The sequence below is a fragment of the Rattus norvegicus genome, chromosome 20 (assembly GCF_021556685.1).
Source record: "Rattus norvegicus strain SHRSP/BbbUtx chromosome 20, alternate assembly SHRSP_T2T, whole genome shotgun sequence".
Classification (NCBI taxonomy): Eukaryota; Metazoa; Chordata; class Mammalia; order Rodentia; family Muridae; genus Rattus; species Rattus norvegicus.
Window position 1 is genome coordinate 473821 of NC_141553.1, and position 17662 is coordinate 491482.

Here is a 17662-nt window from a genome sequence, read left to right on the forward strand (position 1 = left end):
TAACTATTTCCAAATGTACCAACACCATGGATTTTACATTGTTTTTCTGAGCAGATCATCCATATTGTTGAATACTATCCAAGATTAACCATTGCCTTGCACGATTAGAAGAAACACAAGTAACAGGACATTTTTTGTAAAAACATGCAAAAAAAAAAGATGAGTTTTGTACATGGAATCAGTTGTAGGAAAGTCTCTAATTTGTAAATTATTTTATATAACACCCACGAGTATTCACTTTGACATAAAAATATTCCTGAATAGGTTACCTACAGCTCCCTTTACATCCTTATTCCTCAGAGTATAGATGAAGGGGTTCAGTGTAGGAGTTACTACTCCATAGAAGAGAGCCATGAACTTGGGTTGGTCTTTTGTAATAGAGGAGGGAGGCTGAAGATACATGCTAATGGCTGGCCCATAGAACAAGAGAACTACAATGAGATGAGAGGAACATGTCCCAAAGGCCTTTTTCCTTCCCTCTGAAGATTTGATTTTAAAGACAGCATGTCCAATGCTAGCATAGGAGGCAAGAATTAAACACAGAGGAACAGCTAGAAGAAAAATGCATACCACAGACAAAGCAAGCTCATTCGTTTCTTTTTCACCACAAGCAGTTTTTATAAGAACTGGAATCTCACACACCAAGTGATCCATTTTATTGTGGCCACATAGAGGCAATTGCAGTGTCACAGTGGCCTCTGAGACAGCATAGGAAATTCCAGTCAGCCACACAGTAGACACTAACAGGAGGCATTTACGCTGATTCATTATGAGGGTATAGTGTAGAGGTCTGCAGATGGCTACATATCGGTCAAAGGACATAAGAGCCAGGAGAACACACTCTGTACCCCCCATTGTATGGAAGAAATAAAGCTGAACTGCACACCTCATGTAGCTGATGGTCTTTGTGGAACCCCCAAGGTTAGTTAGCATCTGAGGCACAATGCTTGTGGTGTAGCAAATGTCCAGAAAGGAGAGGTTGGTGAGGAAGAAATACATGGGGCTGTGGAGAGAGGGGTCAATTGTGGACACCAGAATGATAGCAATGTTTCCAATCATGGCTGTGGGGTATGTTACCAGAAGAATAATAAAGAGAGAAAGTTCCAGCCAAGGACGGTCTGCAAAACCCAGTAGAATAAACTCTTCTGGGTGACTTGTATTGATCAGTTTCATTGTCTGCAATCTGACTCTCCTATAGTTAAGAAGTATCAAGAAAGTTAGTATTGTAGGAATAGAAAAGCCTCCCAATTCATTGGTTATGACTATGGAACACAGGATTGGCGTTCCACATTTGAAATGTCATAGTTGATGGTTAGGAAACAACTCAGTCCATATTGAAGACCTTTGTTTTATCTTCAGTAATTAGGTAAAAATGTGGCAAGGAATACACATTTCCATAATCCCAACTCTAGTTAAAAAAAACTGTTTATTTTTCTGGAGCTTGCTGATTAGCTACCATAGCTGAACCGATGAACTCCAAGTTTAGTTATAGACACAATCTGCAAACATAAAATAGAAATCAAATATGGAAAAATTTGACATAGTCTTTGGTTTTCTATGCACAACACATACACAGAACAGAAACATTGATGCATAACCATTCATATGCAAATATATTCCTACATGCACAGAGAATATTGTAACAACTCTGGATTAATTTTTATTTCTGATGCAAAATTTGAATTATCTTACTATACATGTGACATAAAGGTGAGGAGCTAATTTTAAGAGCAGTGATAAAGGCATTCCTGAAATGTCATAGAAATATTTCCAGAAATCAGTCAGAGAAGTTGGAAGAAAGAGCTCTGAGATCTTAGTATGGAAAATTGGCTGGTCCATTTCTATCTTCTGGGCTAAATCAGTAATTCTTTGGCATGTGAAATGAGTACATTTGAGGTATATGCAAACCTCTTTTATATACTAGAGACTGAGCAAGTAATTTGAACACTATTGACATTTTTTCTTCATATTTGTACAGTTGTCAAAAATCCCCATTTTAAAGCCAAATGATTTAAGTCACTGTTATAGTGTTGTTCCTTTCTGTCATGTATGTGCTTTATTGTATAAATATTTAGTAGAAGTTTTGATATTGGATAATTTGTGAGAAATTATTATTAACTCATTCATCTTCTAGATGTATTTATTTACCAACTGAGTTCAATGTTTTCATTCATTATAAAAATTGGGCCAACAATCTGGGACACATTGTTTTTTTTCTTATTCACATTGATATTGTAAATATATTTTAACTCCAAGTGTCTTTTGTCAGTAGATATCTTAATTCAGACAGAGTGACATTCAAATCCCAGTAATTTTGTATTTCCTGGATGTATCCCAGTACTTCCTAGCTGCAGTAAATTCTGATACAATAAAATCAAGAGAGTAAAACAGTGTTTTGAAAGCTATAATGGTTTATGTCCACATTTTATTTATGTTTTATACAAAGTCATCTCTGAAATAAAATAAATATTCAGATGTGATGTTAAGATAACATTCCATTGACCAAATCTAAGTTACTTCTCTAGCCAATTATCAGCTTTATAGCAGAACGTTTTCTTATAGTTAAAAGCAGTTCTCAATCTGTGCTTCATTGAAACTTCAGGGCCACTTTAGGAAGGGCCAAAGAAGTCACTCAGACCAAGATATGAATCATGTTCTATTACTACACATTAGGTTAGATGCATAAATAAAAAAACAAAAAAAACCCTGGATGTTAGAAAAGTAATAATTCTCATAACTTAATTTTAACACAATTTTTAAAAATTATCTACTGTTATGCGTTTTTTGCCTCCATCTATGCCTGTGCCCTACATGAGTGCCTGTTGCCCACAATGGCCAAAAAAATGCCAAAGGGTCCCTGCAACTAAAATTAATGGTGATTGTGAGCCTCCATGTGAATACTGGGGGATAGAACCCAGTTCCTGTAGAAGAGCGATCAATGTTCTTCACCGCTGAGGCATCTATCCAATCCCTCAATCTTCTTAATGATTTTTTTATTTTGTGATAAGCACTCTAACACACTTTTCCCACTCTTAAAATCCTTTAGCACTTGTTCCCTCCTCCCAATTGCACACACACACACACACACACACACACACACTCACACACACACACTCTTCCTCTTTCCCCCATATTCTTTGCTCCTATTTCCTTTCAGAAACGAGTAAGCCTCCGAGTGATATCAATGAGCACTGAGAACAAGATGCAGAAAGACTAGACACAAACCCTTACATCAAGGCTGGACGAAGACACCCAGTAGGAGAAAAAGGGTCCCACAGGCAGTCAAAAGAGTCAGAGGCACCAACTCCTATTAATCAGAGTCCAAAAAAGTGGATGGAGGTAGAAAAAAAATCATCCCAAGTAAGGCAACCTAGACCCAAAAAGACAAATATGATCAAATATGATATGTGGATATTATTAAGTAAAGAATAATAACATAGTACACAGATCCAGAGAAGTCAGGTAAAGAAAAGTGGTCTAAGGGGGATGGATGGATCTCCCTGGGAAGGGGAAATAGAATAGGTTTTATGGGTGGGATGGATTGGGAGAAAGGAGAGAGGCTTTTAATTTTCATATTCAGTGATGTGACACAATTTCAACTCACAAGGAATCAGTGTGTAAAATCACTGACCAAATGCAGGCTGTTGTCCTTGGCATGTTGCATTTTCATACCAGCATATTATATTCACACTCAGTTTGATAAAACACGCCATTTTGTTTATTTTACAGTCCTTTGGCTTTGTAGATTGAAAAAAGCTGTCTTTAAAGTGTTTTTAAGTTTGGTTTTAGTGATAGACTGAGAAAGAAATGAATTACAAATTAAAAACTAAGTTGTTCATAAAGCCACTGAAATAGATACAGCCAAAGCTTGTGAGTGGCTTTTTGAAATGAAGCTGCCTTTCCTGTGTACTAATTAGATACACATTTTCCACCTTTCCTAGGATTGCATGCCTGTCAATACAGGTGTCTCTTCACTTACCTTAATTGATAGACCTCATTTATTTGATTAAAAATAGTTATAAGGGAAGGTATTTCAGTTTTTCCTTTGCACAGGCAGAGAGAGTCTAGTATGAAGATGAGATTTAATATGAAGATTTGCTTCAGAATTCTCAGGTATTGAGTTCATTAAAAGAAGCAAAAAGGATGGAAAGCTCAAGTTAAGAAAACAATAAAAGAGAACAACAAGAAGGCTTTTATGTTGTGTTTCTTTGCTATTCCCGAGAGTCCTGCACATTGTTTTTACAGACATCTCATTTAACCTTGTCCTCTGTGAATAGACAAAGTTCCCTGGGAAAGAGTTCTCTGAGGACATGCTTCTCCTGCAGTTAGTTACCTGGTGTGCTGAGGATAGAAGACAATCTTTTCTGCAGTGGGAAGCATTTGAAATAAATTGATTCCATTTTCCCACACTCTGAACACCTACTAAAAAGCACACAGTTAAAGATGAGCTTGTTTGAATCACTTATCCTGAGAAATTTAAATGAGAATGATTTTGTATGTTACATTGCTTAAGGATATCATGTAGGATTTAAAAATTTTAATTTTCCTTATTATAGGAAAGAAGGGTAATTCAAACCATAAGAATAATAAAAATAATAGACACTGAATTTACCCACGGTAAATAATCTACCAATACCAAGAAAAATTCTATTTGGTATTTTATCACAATTAAAAAGCAGTGGTATAAAAACAATCTGCTACCTCCTGAATAGTAACTACTGTGTATTCTTACATTCTTTTGTTACAAATTGCTCACATAGGCCATGCAACAGTTTGAGAATTCTGCCTCCATGAGTTCATGCATAATCAATGTATCTGACAACGATGACTGTACTCCGTCCTCGGCACAACACTATGAATCCTGTGGCACTTGAAATATTTCAATATGCACAACAAGCTTTTAACAATCCAAATGTACATTAATTTGAGAAATAAATAAAACACTTTGAATAATAGGTACAAGGAGAAGTCCATCTTCTACTTTGTCCACCTATTTCATGGTCCTCCTTTTGAAGGAATTCACTGATATCTTAGTGACCTCTTTTTCACTAGACATGTATTGGGTGTTCTACGCTCCTTTCCTCTAGCACCCAATCCACTGGTATTTTTTACCATATCTGTACCCCTCAATGCTGATTCCAGACGAAGCATGATATTCCTTCTTATCGAGCATAGATGGTGGAAAACTTCAGAGAAAGAGTAGACAATGAAACGACAGTTGGCTTGGAGTTCTGCTCAAACAAAGGCTCTGGTGGCAATGTTCACAGATCCTTTAGTAGTGGTTATGTCCATGCATTACTTTCTACAAGCTTGTATATGAATTCTCCTTTCTACAGTGTACATTTGGATTGCACACACTTGCCTTTGTTACTTCTGATTTTGAGTTGTGAATATGCTTACAGTTGATGCTAGCCTTATGCTAATTAACACATAACAAACACATATAAAATCATTATTGTTGGTTTTTAAATTCTTTCCTCACCTCTTTTAAAATATTTCCTTTGCTAAATTTCCTCCCCTGTCCCATTTGACAAACCCCATCTATGGATCATAGGAAAACCCAATAAAAAGGGACCAAGACAAATTTGAGAGCTATTTCTTACTATCAGGGATTATGTATGTTCCACTATTTCTTCCTCAGGTTTATCATTCCATACTTGTTGCTATTCTGATTCATAAATATCATAGGGGGATTTGCAAGTGGTTGTTTCCCTCCCTTGGAAGATTGCATGGAGTCTTCTGGTACCATGAAAGTTGGCCCTCAGGGAAATGGCTTTCGGATCCTCCAGGTTCAATGACTGTATTGTATGGTGTCTTCAGCAATAGGATTCCACCTTTGGGGTGTAATCAAGGGCAATAGCAATAGCCTATAATATTTGGGGAGTCTCTTGGGAAACTCCAACCACTCAAAAGGAAGCGTCTCATTCTCGGTGTGGAATTCTTTTTAATAGTCTGTGGTTCACCTCACACCAGTGAGAATGGCTAAGATCAAAAGTCCAGTGACAGCAGATGCTGGTGAGGATATGGAGAAAGAGGAACACTCCTCCATTGTTGGTGGGATTGCAGACTGGTACAACCATTCTGAAAATCAGTCTGGAGGTTCCTCAGAAAATTGGACATTGAACTACTCCCTGAGGACCCAGTTATAGCTCTCTTGGGCATATCCCCAAAAGATGCCCCAACATATAACAAAAACACAAGCTCCACTATGTTCATAGCAGCCTTCTTTATAATAGCCAGAAGCTGGAAAGAACCCAGATGCCCTTCAACAGAGGAATGGATACAGAAAATGTGGTACATCTACACAATAGAATATTTACTCAGCTATCAAAAACAATGACTTTATGAAATTCATAGGCAAATTGATGGAACTGGAAAATATCATCCTGAGTGAGGTAACCCAAAAAAGCACACATGGTATTCACTCATTGATAAGTGGATATTAGCCCAAATGTTCGAATTAACCTAGATGCACAGAACACATGAACTCAAGAAGGATGACCAAAATGCAAATGCTTCACTCCTTCTTTAAAAGGGGAACAAGAATACCCTTGGCAGGGAATAGGGAGGCAAAGTTTAGAACAGAGGCAGAAGGAACACCTATTCAGAGCCTGCCCCACATGTGGCCCATATATATACAGCCACCAAACTAGATAAGATGGATGAAGCAAAGAAGTGCAGGCTGACAGGAACAGGATGTAGATCTCTCCTGAGAGACACAGCCAGAATACAGCAAATACATAGGCGAATGCCAGCAGCAAACCACTGAACTGAGAACGGGACCCCTGTTGAAGGAATCAGAGAAAGGACTGGAAGAGCTTGAAGGGGCTCGAGACCCCATATGAACAACAATGCCAACCAACCAGAGCTTCCAGGGACTAAGCCACTACCCAAAGACTATACATGGACTGACCCTGGACTCCAACCTCATAGGTAGCAATGAATATCCTAGTAAGAGCACCAGTGGAAGGGGAAGCCCTTGGTCCTGCCAAGACTGAACCCCCAGTGAATGTGATTGTTGGAGGGAGGGTGGGGAGGGGAACACCCATAGAGAAGGGGGGGAGGGGTTAGGGGTATGTTGGCCTGGAAACCGGGAAAGAAAATAACAATCGAAATGTAAATAAGAAATACTCAAGTTAATAAAGATGAAAACAAGACAAAACAAAAAACAGTCTGTGGCTCTTTTGGGAGGAATTGTCAGCTCAGATAAGGAGATTTAATTTAAAAAATATGCGTCTGCACTCCTATATGCATGAGTGTAAACACGCGCGTGCGCGCGCACACACACACACACACACACACACACACACACACACAACCCCAAAACAAAACAACAGTAACAACAACAGAAACAAAACAACTTTAGGTGTACAGGGAAACCATGCCTGGTACTAGAACTCCCAGGGGCTATTGAGGTCATTAATTTTGGAGGATAAACTACAATTTGGTTTTTACTGGTTTAAACAGATACCATGACCAAGGTAAGTCTTGTAAAAGACAACATTTAATTGGAGCTGGCTTACAGGTTCAGAGGTTCAGTCATTTATCACCAAGGCAGAGGCATTGCAGCATCCAGGCAGGTATGGCACTGGAAGAGCTGAGATTCCAGGAGAAAACTCTCAGCCAGCTAGGAGATTGCAAACCCCAACCCTACAGTGATATACTTTCTCTAAGAAGTCTGCACTTATTCCCACAAGGGAAGTGCCACTCCCTGGGTCAATTTATTTAAACCACCCTGAATGCATTCTAAATATTTATCCTTTATGATATGCTGCCTAATTTTATGTCAACTTGACATAAGCTAGACTTATCTAAAAAGATGCAACCTCAAATGCAAAAATGGCTCAATACGTCTGGCTATATGGCATTTTATAAATTAATGGTTGATGTAGGAAGGCCTATTCCAAGGTGCTAGTTCTATAAGAAAGCAGTTTGACCAAGCCATGATAAACAGGACAGTAAATAGCACTCTTCTATGGCCATTGCATCAGCTGCTGCTCCAGATTCCTGTTTTATTTGGGTTCCTGTCATGCCTTCCTTAAGTGATGCATTATGGTGCAGATGTTTAAGCCAAATAAATCCCTTCTTTCTGAACTTGTTTTTAGTGATGGTGTTTCATCATAGCAATAGTACCACTAAGACATTGCACATATAAAAAGTAGTTCTTACCCTTTGTCCAAGAAAGTTGTTTTTGCAACCAGGGCCACTATAGAAAATCGCAATGAATCAAAATGCAGAAAAGAGATATCTATGGTGCACAGTTCCAATTGTTCCTCTCCAAAAGGATTCTCAGATTTACAGCTCAGGTAATATCACAGAAGAGGTGGGAGAAAGGTTGTAAAAGCCAAAAGGATAGGATGTTTCCCATGGGATGGTGTCTCCTAGAAATTTCAGAAAGGCTACACCCTAGTAGTCTCATCAACATAGATGCCTAAAACACCTGAATTAAGGCAACACTAAAGGCCATGCTAACAGGGGAGGGGCAGAGTTAACAAGGCCTAGAGCCTACACAGAGAACTACAGGCAATGGGGGAATACAAGAGTGAAAAAAATATAATTCCCTAAGGAAGAATCCTCCAACTGTTAAACCAATACAGCATAGTCAGTTCCGAGATTATATACATAGATGTGCCATCATATGGAGTTGTGTTTTTAGGTACATAGAGTAACAGCAATTAAGAAAAAAGGCCATGGATTTGAAAGAGTAAAAGGGGAGTGCATGGCAGGGTGGAGAGGTGAAAGGGAAAGAAGGAAATGGTGTAATTATTCAAAAAATTATTATAAAAATAAAATTAAATTCCTGAAGCAAGGAAATTCAAAAATTGAAGTTTTTTTTTTAATTCAGCATCATTCATAGAACACATGAAACTCAAGATGACCAAAATGCGAATTCTTCACTCCTTTAAAAGGGGAACAAGAATACCCTCGGGAGGGAATAGGGAGGCAAAGTTTAGAACAGAGGCTGAAGGAACACCCATTCAGAGCCTGCCCCACATGTGGCCCATACATATACAGTCACCCAATTAGACAAGATGGAGGAAGCAAAGAAGTGCAGGCCGACAGGAACCGAATGTAGATCTCTCCTGAGAGACACAGCCAGAAAACAGCAAATACAGAGGCGAATGCCAGCAGCAAACCACTGAACTGAGAACGGGACCCCTGTTGAAGGAATCAGAGAAAGGACTGGAAGAGCTTGAAGGGGCTCGAGACCCCATATGTACAACAATGCCAAGCAACCAGAGCTTCCAGGGACTAGGCCACTACCTAAAGACTATACATGGACTGACCCTGGACTCTGACCTCATAGGTAGCAATGAATATCCTAGTAAGAGCACCAGTGGAAGGGTAAGCCCTTGGTCCTGCCAAGACTGAACCCCCAGTGAATGTGAGTGTTGGGGGGAGAGTAGTAATGGAGGAGGATGGGGAGGGGAACACCCATATAATGAGGGAGGGGTTAGGGGGATGTTGGCCCTGAAACCGGGAAAGGGAATAACAATTGAAATGTAAATAAGAAATACTCAAGTTAATAAAGATGAAAAAATAAAATATACCTTCATATTAAAAAAAGAAGAAAGAAAAAGAAAAAAATACCCAAGTTCATAAAGATGAAAAAAATCAGCATCATGAATTTTTGTGAAATAGTCAAGAGACAATTGAAAGTCGGTCAATCTTACTCAGGTAACATGGTAAATGAATAGCTAGTAAGAATGCACAGAGACCATGCTCAATGACTTACCATATCTGTACACTCTTTCTGTCCATAAACTGCTAGCCATTTTCAGGCTCTGGTTTTGTTAAAGCTTGTTTCACTTGAGTAGAGAACACATAGCTCCATGTTGGTCAGTATGATTTGCACAGAAATAGCACATATTGCCTTTTCTTTATTCTGACCTTTAAGTCTGAGACTGACTTTTAGCCTATTAGTGTCCTCTCTCTTTTCTTTACTCCCTCCCTCCATCCGTTCCTTTTTCTGCTCTTTCCTTCTTTCTGTGTATGTTGCATATGTGTACATATATGAGTGCAGGTATGAGCCTCAGCCCGTAAGCATGCTTGTGAATATCAGTAGTGGGCATTGGTGTCTTTTTTCTCGTTTTTTTTCCTTGATACAGGGTCTTTCTTATGAACCTGGGGTTCATCACCACACAGCACCCTGCCACACATACCTGCACCCACAAAGGTTGTAAGACCAGCATTCTCCCTGATCTTCCTATTGCCAACTGACCCTTGACCCTGAAATTTCAAGTCTATAAAACACATCCAATTTTTATATGGACGATGCAGATTCAACACAGACACTTATGCTTTCATAGCAAGTACCCTTCCCTAACAAGCCATCTCCCCATGATCAGATTGAACTTTATTATGAAAAGAAGTGTACTGCTGAGTAAAAATGATCTCTTAAAATATATTAAAATTTGAGAAACAAGACAAACATTAATTTACTGCAAAGGCTAAATATAAAGAGCCCCAGATCCACATATTATAGTTAATACATGTGGACTATGAATTGTAACCCAGCCTACAATTAATTGTTACCTGTTATTTGATTAATTTACTTTTACTCTAATACTGTGGACAAATGTGTGTTCTTATGAATCAAATTATGATGTATAGTCTACTTCTTACCATAAAGAATAATAAACAATTTGAAAATACTGGTACAGTTTTAAGATGTTATGTAATCAGAACATTTGAATACACTTGGATGCTTAGCTAATATACTGCTTAATCATGCCCAAATACTCAGAGCAATCCTTACACGTGTCATTTAGAAAATGTATTAGCTTAATATTTATAACCATACTCTCTTACACACAATGTCTAATGTGGATTAGACTGACATACAAACTACAATATTGTGTTGGTTTTAAACATGTATATGGTAAACAAAATTTCTCCAGATTATATCCAAGTGTCAACAGTGTTTTCATCCACAGGAATCAGATGAATTAAATTTTCTTGCTTTGTATTTTGTTAAAGTAGTTAGATCATTTGGCTATTCCTTCAAAGGTCTTCAGGATGACATTGTCTCAGTGTCCCTAGGACTGAATGATATTGATACACTACCATGCCTTTCTTCTTCATTTTTTTTTAACAAAAGCTGTGTCTTCTGGGATATCACAGAGGTTGCAGTAAAGTGATAGGTGCTGTGCTTGTGCATGATCTTTCTGACATTCAATTTAATATTCTGTCAAGGCAATTATAGCAACAAATACTATTTCATTCAATGTAGACATTATAGTATCACAATTTTAATAATATTTTTCTGAAGTATATTAAAATTGGATCCAGTATTGCTTTGCAGCTGTTTAATTACTAAATCATAGGAGTGTTCACATGACTTTAAACTTTCCCATGTCCAGATTTATAATCTGGTTCCCACAACAGAATCTATTTCATGGTTAATTTTAGACATATCCTACTGACTTAGAATAAAGTGTTATTGATGATGTTGCTGATGTCTTATACACAAACTATAATATAGTTATTGCTCTGTAAGTTGTAATAAAGTCAGGGGAGAGTTTGAAGACTACACCATCTTGCACTAAATTTGCCTCAGATAAAAGCTTTGCCTGATTTAGGAAAGTACAGACTTAGTTAGTAAAATCTTGTAACAGACAGCTTTAGCCATTTTACAAGCAGGAAGTTCTACTTGGGTGGGTGGTAGATGTCAGAGTGTGGGGTGTCTTTGTGGAAGGTGTGAGTTTGGATCTATATTCACAGGTAAGTTCCTGTAGAGGCCAGAAGAGGTTGTCAGATCTTCTGGAATTAGATTTATAGGCAGTTGTTAGCTTTCCAGATGTGGATTCTAGCAATTTAACACACATCCTCTGACAAACAGCAAGCTCTGAACTGCCGAACTGTCTCTCTTGGCCCCACACCCAGTTTTTGAAGCGAAACAATGAAGATGGCCACCATATTACAATTCAGTATCCTGTATCCCTTCCATAGCCTTGAACTTATCATGAATGTCTATTGAGACTCTGAAGTTTTGCTGGTTGGTTGGTTAGACTTCATTTCAGTTACTTGACTCTAACAATTAAGTCCCTAGGTCTAAAAAAATTGATAGCCTCTCTAAATATTGTGTAAAATCTCTTCTCTTCATAGAAGAGTATGATGCTTTCCTTAAGTAGATGCTTTTCAGAGTATGGTTTCTATGCTAGCACCATCATCATGATTACCATCATCCACCACATTAACCTTGTTACAAATTGTAATTCTTCAACTTCATTCGTATGGAATCAGAAACTCTAGCACTGATTCTCCAACAGATGCTTTAACTAGAAATCTAAGAACCACTGAAAAATTGACTTACCATATCCGATTATTTACGTTTCCTTAAAGACTTCTAGAACAATGAATAAAAGCCAACTTAATTACCATACTTCTGGGCTTTTAAATGGTTGAATGTACAACAGAATTCCATGTTTTTTGTTGAACTATTACTTCTGAAAGGGAAATTGGCTCCCTGTAATTGGTACATATCCAGACACCAAATTCTCATCACAGGGGATATTTGTGACTATGGATAGGAAAGTGTATGTGGAAAGGCTACAAAGGTAGCAGCAGTGAACAAGAGAAGCAGGAGAGAGTGTATCTTTAGAAGTGGGTTTTTTAAGTGGAAACAGGGAGCAGTTGTGCTAGGGTGAGTTGGTAAATATTGATAGGAAATATTAGTCAAATAATACATTTTAATTGTTGGAGCTTGGTGTGAAGTGGAAACTTAAGAATTCTTTGTAAAATCAGTTGTGTTGGCAGATGGCATTTTGCTGGGCAAACATGTGAAGGGGTGTTTTCCTGAAACAGACACAAGGGAAAGAATGCTTTGCTAAAGCAGACATGTGAAGGAATGTTTTCCTGAAGCAGACACAGATGAAAGGATGTTTTGTTAAAGCAAGCACATGAGATGCTTGATGAAGGGTTCTTTGGTAGCAACATGCATGTATTGGTTTGTCTTACATGCATTGTTGAGCTCCATTTGTCATGACTCCATAGAGAGAAATGCATTAAAAAAAAAACCTTCTGGTGATGGACTGGCAGCATCTTGCCACTTCCTCAGACTCAGGCCAATTGACAGAGTGGGGTCAACTGATAATGACTCATGTGCTCATGTGGAGTTTTGCTAAGACAAACATGCTGAGTCAAAACACATGGGGAGGCAAGACCTGTGGACACCGCGTGATATTTGAAGGGAGTTATAAATAGGTCTCAATGGACTATCAGAGGGGCTTGCTTGCAGAGCTGGCTTTGCAACACTTCTTGGTCTCACATCTTTGCTAACCTTTACTTTGTTGAGAGAGGCACAGCTGAGAACTTCTGGAAATCCCTTGTGGTCCTGGTCCCTCCTGTTGACTTGGCTGAGGCCTGGATGTTCCTGCTAAGTTGTGCCAACACTGCTGCTATCCTGACACAACTGAACTGGACTGCTGGTATATCTGGGAAGTGATTGTGCATAGACTGAGCTGCTGCTGCTGACCTGTGAACTGAAATGTGGATTTCCTGACAACTCAGATGGGGTTTGCTCCAAAGAACCATTTCTAAACAGGTCTACATTCTACTTGTCTTAATAACTTTTGTTTTCTACTACCTCTGATGAGTGACAGGCTAGAAGGGAAATTAAAACATTTGGAAAGCAATATTAAAAGTAGGGTTGAGAAAAGAAACTGAAGTCTACATTTGGTGTTTGGTATAAGAAATGATTCAGAGGCCAAATAAGAGAACGGACCTTGGGGACTATAAAAATATAAAATACAGTGGTATTTTAATAAAGGAGAGGAAAAGGGTAAAACCTATTTTCTATATTTGCCATGCTTGGGCCTGTATTTGCCATGACCAGGGCTGCTAGATCCCCTTCAAGTTCCTCATCTAATGTCACAAATAAGACAGATTATGAGTGATGTCTATGCTGGTGAATGCCAGGAGTTACCATGATTATTCAACAGGGCAGGGTACTTGGTAATATGAAGGATGCATAATGCATGTCCAGACTAATCTTTTAAGGCATTTATTTCTAAATGGACTTACAACAATCAGTTTTTTATTTAGGTTCTCCTTAAAACACAAATTTAGATGGAGAAGTAGGTGTAGTTAACTAACGTAGGCAGTTAGATACCAAGGGCAAATATAAGAGGGGAAAAGAGAATGAGACAGTAAGTAGGAAAGACAATGTAGAGTTTTGATAGTCAGGCTTTATGGAATGAGTATATATAATCTTGGGGCCAAGATTCACAGAGGACTGCACTGTAGTTCTTCTGAAAAAGGAACTGGTCTTAAGAATGAGACACTTCTGAATCAGAGACAACAGCTTTAAGATTAATATACAAATGCTGCCTTTTGCTTTTGTGACCCTAAGGGTCAACGGGGCACCATGTGTCTTCATGAACCCTCTGAACAGTGCTTATAAGAGTAAAAATGGTGAGTTGAAACAACAATCAAGTGATAATTGATATTTTTTAGAAAATGAAAATCTGAACAAGAATTCTTGAATTTTAGGTAGTGAAAACCAGTTAGACTAAGCCTGTCCCCCAGTGAAAAACAGTGTATAGACAGTTGATACAGGGAAAGTATAGCTCTTGAAATAATTGGTAGTTAATTAGGAAATGGGAGATAGTAGATAAGCTGATCTGTAGAAGCTGAGAATTGCAGAAATGGAGACACTGTTACTCAATAGAAGAAACAGAGAGAGGGTGTGGGAGAAAAGAGACTAGTAGACAGGGACCATAAGAAATGACAGAACTCAAAGAATAGAATGAGGTTGTAGATTTGGACACAGGAAACAAAGTTCCTCATAACATCAATTAGGCTTCTGTTGAGTACATTATAGTCAAATTCACAATAAAGGTAATAACAGCACCACAGTTCAAAACTTTAGAGAATATAAAGAATGAATAGGACTGAAAACATCACAGTCACAAAGGCAACATATAAACTTTCTAGAATGCATGGTACAGTAAAAATATGACTAAAGTAAAAATAGTTGCTAAAATTTAAATTATTCTTCTAAGTGCTCTAAAAAAAAACTTCCTGCAGTTAGCCTGTACTTTAATAAATTACTTAATTATAATAATTACTCATGGTGAAACCCTCAGCTAAATCTGCTTCTAGTATATGAGTAAAATAAAAAATATGAATACAACGTGCTTTAAATATTAATTCATACAATTGTTCCCAGAATCGAGATTAAAGTTTTATATGTGGCCCTTAATTATTTGTACTGATTTTGTTTTTACTGATTTAAAATGTTTTAGTAGTAATTCTAAGTTTTTTTGTTTATTCAGTTCTCTTTTGTGATCATCCTTCATTATCTCTTCTTAAAAATATATGAATACCTTGCTGTATAAAGTTTAGGAATTACTGTTTCAGAGTCAAACGCATCCCCAAGTGGAGAATGTAAAATACTTATATGAATGAGCAAGTATTATTTTTCACCGGTAGAAAAACACATTAAATACAGGTGTGTCTCTTTATATAATAAATACTTAGAATCTACTTGGGGTAGGAGTGAGTTCTCTTATTTTAAGGTTTATTTTAGCCCTAAGTCAATTATGAACATAAGAAGCAGAAGATTAAATCTACCCACAAGATTGCACAGCATAAAAATGACTAAGTGATGATTCAAGATCAGAAATTGAAAGATAAAGTAATAAAGGAAGAATGCAAAAAAGATGAGAGGGGTGTAAAGAGAAGAAGCCTAAAAGAAGAAAAACATGAAAAGATATAGAGCAAAAATAGAAACCAGAAGAAAATAGCCAGATGAGTGGAGATGCACAGAAATAAAAAGAGCAGGAGAAAGCCAAAAGGCAAAACATTGCACAGTCTCTATATTCAGTAAGTGTAGTAAATGCTAAATCTTAAATAACAAATATTCAGCATATTTTATATTTTGCAAAGTGGTTTCATTTTAAAAAAAATCACTGTATTTTACAAGATTTACCTTGCAGAGCTATAAATAGATATAAAGCATCGGAGGAAAAAAAGAAAAGAAAAAGAATGAACGGTAGATCTCAAATATTAAACTACTTCACTCATTTTAGTATCTTTCCCCCATAAATATCACAGGTTGACATCATACTCTTAAGTAAAAAGGAATCAAACAAGTTGTACGGTGTTGCTTCCTGCCAGCTGGGATCTTCACAGACTTTTGGACAGCCACTTTCATTTCATCTCCTGAAGACGCAGTTCCCCGGGAGAGCATGGGCACAGTTTGCAATGACACCCATGGCGATTTCATCCTCCGTGGCTTCTCTGACAAGCCGTATTTAGAGAAGATACTTTTTGGGGTAATTTTGGTCTTTTATTGTTTTACTCTTGCTGGAAATACAATCGTAATTTTCGTTTCCTCGAAGGACCCCAAACTGCAGATCCCGATGTATTTCTTCCTTTCCAATCTTTCCTTACTAGATATTTGTTTCACCAGCAGCTGCGTTCCTCAGATGTTGGTGAATCTGAGAAGCCCAAAGAAAACCATCACCTATAGTGGCTGTGCCACTCAGCTCTACATCTTCCTGTGGCTTGGTGCCACTGAATGTGTCCTTCTGGTGGTTATGGCTGTGGACCGCTATGTGGCAGTGTGCCATCCTCTGAGATACTTAACTGTAATGCGCCCTAAAGTCTGTCTGCAGCTGGCTGTCCTTGCTTGGGGTTCTGGCTTGATGCAGTCTCTGATCCAATCTACTGCTACTCTCAGGCTGCCCTTTTGCTCTCAGCCGGTAGTGGATGACTTTGTGTGTGAAGTTCCAGCCCTGATTCAGCTCTCCAGTGCAGATACTACCTACAACGAAGTCCAGATGTCCGTAGCGAGTGTTATCCTGCTAGTGTTACCTTTGGCCATCATCCTTTCCTCCTATGGTGCTATCGTGAAATCTGTGCTGAAGATAAAGTCGCCCGCAGGGCAGAAAAAAGCATTTGGCACCTGCACTTCTCACCTTCTTGTTGTTTCCCTGTTCTATGGTTCTGTCACAGGTGTCTATCTTCAACCTAAGACTCACTATGCTAATGAATCGGGCAAGTTTCTCACCCTTTTCTACACTGTAATAACTCCAACTCTAAACCCTCTCATTTATACACTGAAGAACAAGGAGGTCAAAGGAGCAGTGATAAGACTGTGGTGGAAAACCTGGGTTTCACAAAGATAACTAAGGATGCTGGCCTATGTTTCTGTTTCTTGACTTGAAAAGGCAGAACCATCTTAACTCAAAAACCGTGAGGTTGGCCTCCACAAAATCAAGAGTAGCTTCATTTTGGTTAGGGTGTGATGTTAGTTTCATTCATTAATATTGATTAGACTGTCCACTTCTTCAAAGTGGTGATTAAAGTACAATGTGGTAGTTAGATTATTTTAGTAGTCATTTTCTTTAAAAATACGATACAGTTGATTTGTGATAAAGAACCACAATACTTGCAAATTAAAAACCAAGTAGTGCTTCATACCTTTCTACTGTTTCTATTTACTTCAGATCATACTGAGAGTTTAAATCATGATATCCTACAAATTAAACAAACACTTTTTGAACTGCAACACAGGCCCAATTTTATTTACTTTAAAACATAAAATATTGATTTTATTTGTGTGAATACATCTGTCTGAATGTATGCCAGGAGAGTACAAGTTCCTGAAGGTATCAGAAAAAAAAATTGGATTCCCTAAGCCTGAAATAAAAGA

At 37.9% G+C, this 17662-nt stretch overlaps 2 protein-coding genes across 3 annotated transcripts; one reads left to right on the top strand and one right to left on the bottom strand.

Annotated features, from left to right (window-relative positions):
* Positions 1-234: 234 nt before the first annotated feature.
* On the bottom strand, positions 235-1459 carry Or2n1 (olfactory receptor family 2 subfamily N member 1). Of its 2 annotated transcripts, XM_087596983.1 has the most exons (2): positions 1431-1459; positions 235-1156 (listed from the first exon to the last, which is right to left on the bottom strand). In XM_087596983.1, the coding sequence occupies exons 1-2, from the start codon at positions 1457-1459 to the stop codon at positions 235-237; spliced, it is 951 nt and encodes a 316-aa protein (XP_087453109.1). The 2 variants fall into 2 exon arrangements, with proteins under 2 accessions (XP_087453109.1, NP_001000269.1); NM_001000269.1 differs by lacking the exon at positions 1431-1459 and having other exon boundaries at positions 235-1173.
* A 14734-nt stretch (positions 1460-16193) lies between these two features.
* Or2h15 (olfactory receptor family 2 subfamily H member 15) lies at positions 16194-17135 on the top strand. Its single transcript, NM_001000270.1, has one exon. The coding sequence runs from the start codon at positions 16194-16196 to the stop codon at positions 17133-17135; it is 942 nt and encodes a 313-aa protein (NP_001000270.1).
* The last annotated feature ends 527 nt before the right edge of the window (positions 17136-17662 follow it).

Coding starts and splice junctions, on each gene's coding strand:
- Or2n1 (XM_087596983.1), bottom strand. CDS start 1,459: ATGGTAGCTAATCAGCAAGCTCCAGAAAA. Junction 1,157..1,430: donor AATCAGCAAGCTCCAGAAAA/ATAAACAGTTTT, acceptor ACTGATCAATAC/AAGTCACCCAGAAGAGTTTA.
- Or2h15 (NM_001000270.1), top strand. CDS start 16,194: ATGGGCACAGTTTGCAATGACACCCATGGCGATTTCATCCTCCGTGGC.